Source organism: Pinus tabuliformis, chromosome X (assembly GCF_031772625.1).
Source record: "Pinus tabuliformis cultivar Carrire ecotype Pingquan chromosome X, CPIR1, whole genome shotgun sequence".
NCBI lineage: Eukaryota > Viridiplantae > Streptophyta > Pinopsida > Pinales > Pinaceae > Pinus > Pinus tabuliformis.
In genome coordinates this window covers 277,475,647-277,481,454 of record NC_142308.1, presented here as the reverse complement: position 1 = coordinate 277,481,454, position 5,808 = coordinate 277,475,647, and the positions used below count along the sequence as shown (strand labels likewise).

The 5,808-nt window shown below is 39.7% G+C and overlaps 1 protein-coding gene across 1 annotated transcript; it reads left to right on the top strand.

Annotated features, from left to right (window-relative positions):
* Positions 1 to 1,466: 1,466 nt before the first annotated feature.
* On the top strand, positions 1,467 to 5,347 carry LOC149139481 (glutamate receptor 2.8-like). Its single transcript, XM_089448195.1, has 6 exons — positions 1,467 to 1,744; positions 2,043 to 3,373; positions 3,470 to 3,750; positions 3,858 to 3,889; positions 4,014 to 4,414; positions 4,508 to 5,347. The coding sequence occupies exons 1-6, from the start codon at positions 1,480 to 1,482 to the stop codon at positions 5,126 to 5,128; spliced, it is 2,931 nt and encodes a 976-aa protein (XP_089304321.1). The 5' UTR covers positions 1,467 to 1,479; the 3' UTR covers positions 5,129 to 5,347.
* Positions 5,348 to 5,808: the final 461 nt, after the last annotated feature.

The window sequence follows — 5,808 nt, the reverse complement described above, 5'->3', positions numbered from 1 at the left end:
TTGCCGAAAAATTTTGCAGTAGTGTGCCCGGGTGCTATTCACACCATAGGGAAACGAGTGAGTAGAAAAAGCGTGGAATGTTTCTCCCTAAAGGAGAGGCTATACATTTAATAACAAAATGAAAGAGAGAAATCTGCGTTGGATAAAAAGGAAGGCTTTTGAAAGGAAAAACCATTCCGAAGAGATAATTGGTTATACCTCTCACCCACTTACTTTTGTGTGCAATTACCTGCTTTATTTAACGAACGACATTCCACTTTTTTTTCGACGATCCCTTTTTTAAAATTTCTCAAGCCTATCGTACGGTCGCCTCCTTCCTGGAATTGTGGCAAAGCTAAATCCACCACACATTCCTCCCTCCTCGGCCAAAGGTGTCCACATCAGGACGAAGAAAAGTCATGAACCAGCCGTGTTTCGTAAAACTTCATCCGTTTGAGTCAAACAAGTTTTTGAAGATTGCGTAGTCACGTTTATGATCACGATTTTATAAATATGTTCCAGAATATTCAACATTAAGATTAACAAAACGAGTACCTACAATAACGTTATATATTCGCGGCATATTATTAAAAGATTTTTTTTTATTTTCAGAGAAAAAATCCACATATGGCAGAAGCCTACAGATATTTTTTTTTACAATACGGCTGAAGCCAGCAGAATACGGCATAGCCGTTGGAATATATTGTACAAATACAAGTCAGCACGCTGACAGTCAACACATCATATCGAAAATCGCCATCAATATTAAGAACCAAAAAAAACTAGTGCTAGGACTCAGTCACTACTAATTTTCCAACTATTTTCTCTATTGAGATTGTTCGATTTTTTTTCAATTTCAAGGGCTTTACTAAATTTTTGATGGTGGAATTGTGAAATCCTAGCAATCACAGTAGCCTCCTCAACACAAACATGATGTTTGGTTTTGTCCACATATTTTACTAAAGCAGAAGACTTAATTCTTTATGCTTAATGTCAGCTGCATGCTCATTAATTCTTTAATTAATAAAACGAACCTATTGTAGATTTATTTAATTAAAAATATTGTTACTTATATTTTTACCAATATTTATTATCCATTAATTTATATCATTGAACTATCTAAATTCTTTTATAAGATAATTTTATAAACGACCAAACAAAAGGTTCTGAAATATGACCAAAGATTCCCATTTGATTGCCATCCCCATCCCAAAGGACGATTTTCTGATGGCTGTGAAATTGCAGACGTAAGGTGGCTCTAACTAAACCCAAAGTCAATGCGTATGATTGCCATCCCCATTGATGGCAGTGAAATTGCACCCGCCTCTAAGTAAAACAAAAGTCAATGCGTATGAGAAGCAAACAGGACAGCTGTATAATTAATTCATTATTTAAATTGTATTAAAAAATGATGTACAATTTTGACAAAGCCCACAGATTCCAAGCTCTATATTTTCATTGAAGTTAGGAGGGATAACCATTATGGAACTGCAATTACAGATGGAAGGCCACGCAGTGGCAGTTTTGATGATTTTCTGCTTTTTATTCTGCAATGCTGGGAATTTGTGTAGTGCAGCCAACAATGACAGCGTGGTGAATATAGGCGTTATCTTGAACTACAATTCGTGGGTAGGAAAAGTGGCCAAAACCGCCATTGAAATAGCAAGGGATGACGTTAATAGAGACACTCAGCTACTCAACGGCTCCCGCCTGGTTCTCCACTTTCGTGACTCGCTTGGTGATGCGATTCAGGTGGCTTCGGGTGGTAATTTACATCTCTTTTCAATTATAGGTTCTATTTTCTATACGCAGATACAAACCGACCCTGTTTGTGAGATCGTTTCTCATTTAGAGTCATTTTTTTTTATAATGAATGAACTAGTCTCCGTTGGTATGAGATATAGGACCATGTTTGATTCAGAAGCAAACTCAGACATTCAAAATTCAACCAAAAAATGAATCTACAGCTTCATTTGCTTAATTATTTTCTTTTATTTCTTCTGTGATTTCCTTGCTGGGTAGTTTGATATTGATTGTTAATTTATTTTTTTGGGTAAAATCAGTTCTTGATCTGTTGGAAATGGAAGTGGTGGCAATAATTGGGCCACAAGCGTCTGATGTTGCAGAATTCATATTACATTTGGGAGATACCGCCCAAGTCCCAGTTGTATCCTTCTCTGTTACTAGTCCCTTGCTCTCTAACCGCAGATTTCCATATCTTGTTCGCATGGCACATAGTGATGCCTTGCAGATGCACCCCATTGCAGCCCTGGCTCAGGCCTATGGTTGGAAAAGAGTTACAGTTGTTTACTCGGATGATGAATTCCGTAGCGGTGCAGTCGCCTCATTAAGTGATGCGCTTAGGGATATTGGGTCGAAAATAGAATATAGATCGGTCATATCGCTAACTGCGGACCAGGTAGCCATTGAAGGGGAGCTATACAAGTTAATGACAAAGGAATCGAGAGTTTTCGTTGCTTATATGCCGTCTGACCTTTGTTCAAAAATCTTAATGAAAGCCCAGGAAATAGGAATGATGGATAGTGGTTATGTCTGGATAAGCACAGATGAATTTACCAGCCTTTGGGATGTTCTGTTAAATGCTTCTTCCATGGACTACATGCAAGGCCTCCTAGGAGTCAAAACTTATATCCAGAATTCCAAGAAGCTAGCAGATTTCCGTGGAAGGTGCAAATGCCAGTTTAGACTCGAATACCCTCATGAAGAAAAGGCTGAACTAAATGTTTACGGCTCATTTGCATACGATGCCGTTTGGATGATAGCTCGGGCAATTGAGAATCTAGGAAGCACAAGTTTTAATTTCATGAAGCCCATAAGTTCTTCAACAAGTTTTACACAACTGAAGGTCTTGCAGGAAGGACCACAGTTATTGACAGAGCTCGGAAAGACAGACTTTAGTGGTGTGAGCGGAGTTGTTCAGCTAAAGGATGGAGAAATTGTGGGTTCTACTTATGAGATAGCCAATGTGGTGGGTAATGGATACCGTGTAGTTGGGTACTGGAATGATGAAAGTCAGCTCTCCAAACAACTTCCCTCTGGTGCATCATCGCCGGCCAGCCCCAATAATACCATCGGCGACCTTAAAACTGTCATTTGGCCCGGTGGATCTACAGAAGTGCCTCGTGGTTGGGAACAACCAACCAGTGGTAAGAGGTTGAAAATTGGAGTTCCCGTAAAACATGGATTCACTGAATGTGTGACAGTAAAATTTGACAGTAGCCGTAACCGAAGCAACGTCACTGGTTTCTGTATAGATGTATTTGATGCGGTTGTGAATCGACTGGATTATGCACTGCCTTATGATCTCATTCCATACGGTGATAACAACCATACACACTACTATGATGACCTTGTAGATCAAGTTCATCTCAAGGTACCTTCTATAGCCCGTTGAATTATTAGATTTCTACTTCTTCTGATTACAAAGACATCAACTCCTGCCGATACTGATTTAGACTTTGCTTGGCAGAAATTTGATGCAGTTGTGGGCGATACCACAATTTTCGCAAGTCGAAGTAAACATGTCGATTTCACACAACCATTCACTGAATCAGGTGTAGTAATGGTGGTTCCTATCAAGGCAGACGAAGCATATAGCGCTTGGGCATTCATGCTGCCTTTTACTCCGCGAATGTGGTGTACAACAGCGGCATTTTTCATATTCACAGGATTTGTAATATGGCTATTCGAGCATAGGGTAAATCCCGAGTTCAGAGGAACACCCAGGCAACAAGTGGTGACTCTACTCTGGTATTTTTCTCTCAATATTTATGTATTGTCTATTCACTAATGTCCCTGGTTTTTAAAGTCTCCAACAACCTGACCTTTCTTCTTTTCGGTCCTCCCTGCTGTTCCAGGTTTTCTTTCTCGACACTGGTTTTCTCACACAGTAAGCGATTCTCCTTCCACTTGAAATTTGTTTTCTCATCTGGATTGAAAATGAAAAAGCAAAATGTCACCATTTACATGGGTTTTATGAACTTCATCCTCCTAACCTATTTACTGCATTGCAGGGGAGAAGTTAGTTAGCAGTTTGTCTCGATTGGTGCTTGTAATCTGGCTATTTGTAGTTCTGATTTTAACATCCAGCTATACTGCCAGTTTGACGTCTATTCTCACTGTGCGAAAATTGAACCCTACTGTTAAAGATGTTGAATCTCTCAAGGCCAGTGGAGACGCAGTAGGGTATCCGATCGGTTCTTTTGTAGCTCAATACCTCCAGCTGGAGCTTGGCATAACAAATCTCAAGACATATGCAACACCAGAGGAAGCTGGGTTGGCTCTCTCAAAAGGTCCAATGAATGGAGGCGTTGCTGCCATTTTCGACGAGATTTTTTCGATCCGTACTTTTCTAGCGTCACAATGCAACTACACAACTGTTGGACCAATCTACAGGACCGGTGGCTTCGGCTTTGTAAGTTCCTCCAAATCCTCAATAATTTGTCTAAACTCCTGTGCATTTCAGTTTTTCTATGGTTAGCAGCTCACGATCAGGACACTTGCTCAGGTATTTCCAAAGGGTTCACCCCTACTGCGCGATATTTCCAGGGCCGTTCTGTCACTCTCGGAGGACAAAGAAATGCAACAGATTCAGGCCAAGTGGTTAAGTAGCACCGCCTGCACAGATTCTGGAGTAAAAGTGGATTCCAATAGGTTAAGCATGGAGAGTTTCTGGGGTCTGTACTTGATCACCGGATCCGTGTCAGTGATAGCTCTGGTTATATTCTTTTCCATGCTTCTCTATGAGTACACGAGGGATCCTAATGTTATGGATAACGATAATAGTAAGATGGATGATCCATCAACAGGGAGGTCTTTGAAGAGAGCAATGAAGTCGTTTATGGTGTACATTGACCAGAAGGGGGGTTCAACCTCATCTCCCAACCGAAGAGTGTCAGAAATGAGCCCAAACCAGAGCAACAGTCTATTCTCGCCGCCCGCTTTTACAAGCAGCCCTTTCGGTGTGGGAAGTAGTCCTATCAGCACCAGGACGCTTTCCAGGAGAAGCTTTTCCTTCCTGGATCATGAACATGTGGTCGATGTAGGTGAAAACGCAATTGCTCGCGCTTCATCCGTTTCAGCACCTGATCAGATAACAGAGTACATTCAACCAAACACACTACAGTGAGCGGAGACTTTTCCTTCAACTACTATTGCAGGTATACACACGGCCTCTCATTGGGTTTTTCTGTCACAGGATTTCTCTTCCTTTGCTTCGGTCAAATTTATTTTGTGAAATGATCAGAATTTACCTGTTTGGATATATAATCTCCCAAAAATTGTACAGTTCTGTATGGAATTAGCCAGCCGAACTCGCTGAATGCAACAGTGTAAATATGCGTCTGGCCTGACTATGCATAACCCAGTATCTATGAATAATCAAAGCTGTTAATTAGTTTAAAAAATGTAAGTAATGACTGCCATTTTGAAACTTTCCGCCCAACTTTATCTCATCCTTGAGAGTCAATTTAAAACTTGAATGTCATTTAAAGCTAATGAGTTCAAATTAAAAGGTTCTTTTAAATGGTCAATGCTACAGTCAGAACTAGCTGGCCATTGAAGCCTAATGCGTTCAGAGTAAAAGTTTCTTTTATTTTAAATAGCAGCACTGTGAGAGTCTTATGCCTCAAGATATATATATATATATATTCTCTCTTAAATATATATGACAGCAAAGTTATAAGCTCAGTAATATGATTTAATTTAGTTATTAGTGATATATGATATTAATATAGAAATTTGACATATTGTTTTCTAACTTTCTAAATTACTATAATTATCACTACAATATTAAAAAAATTGTTTTAC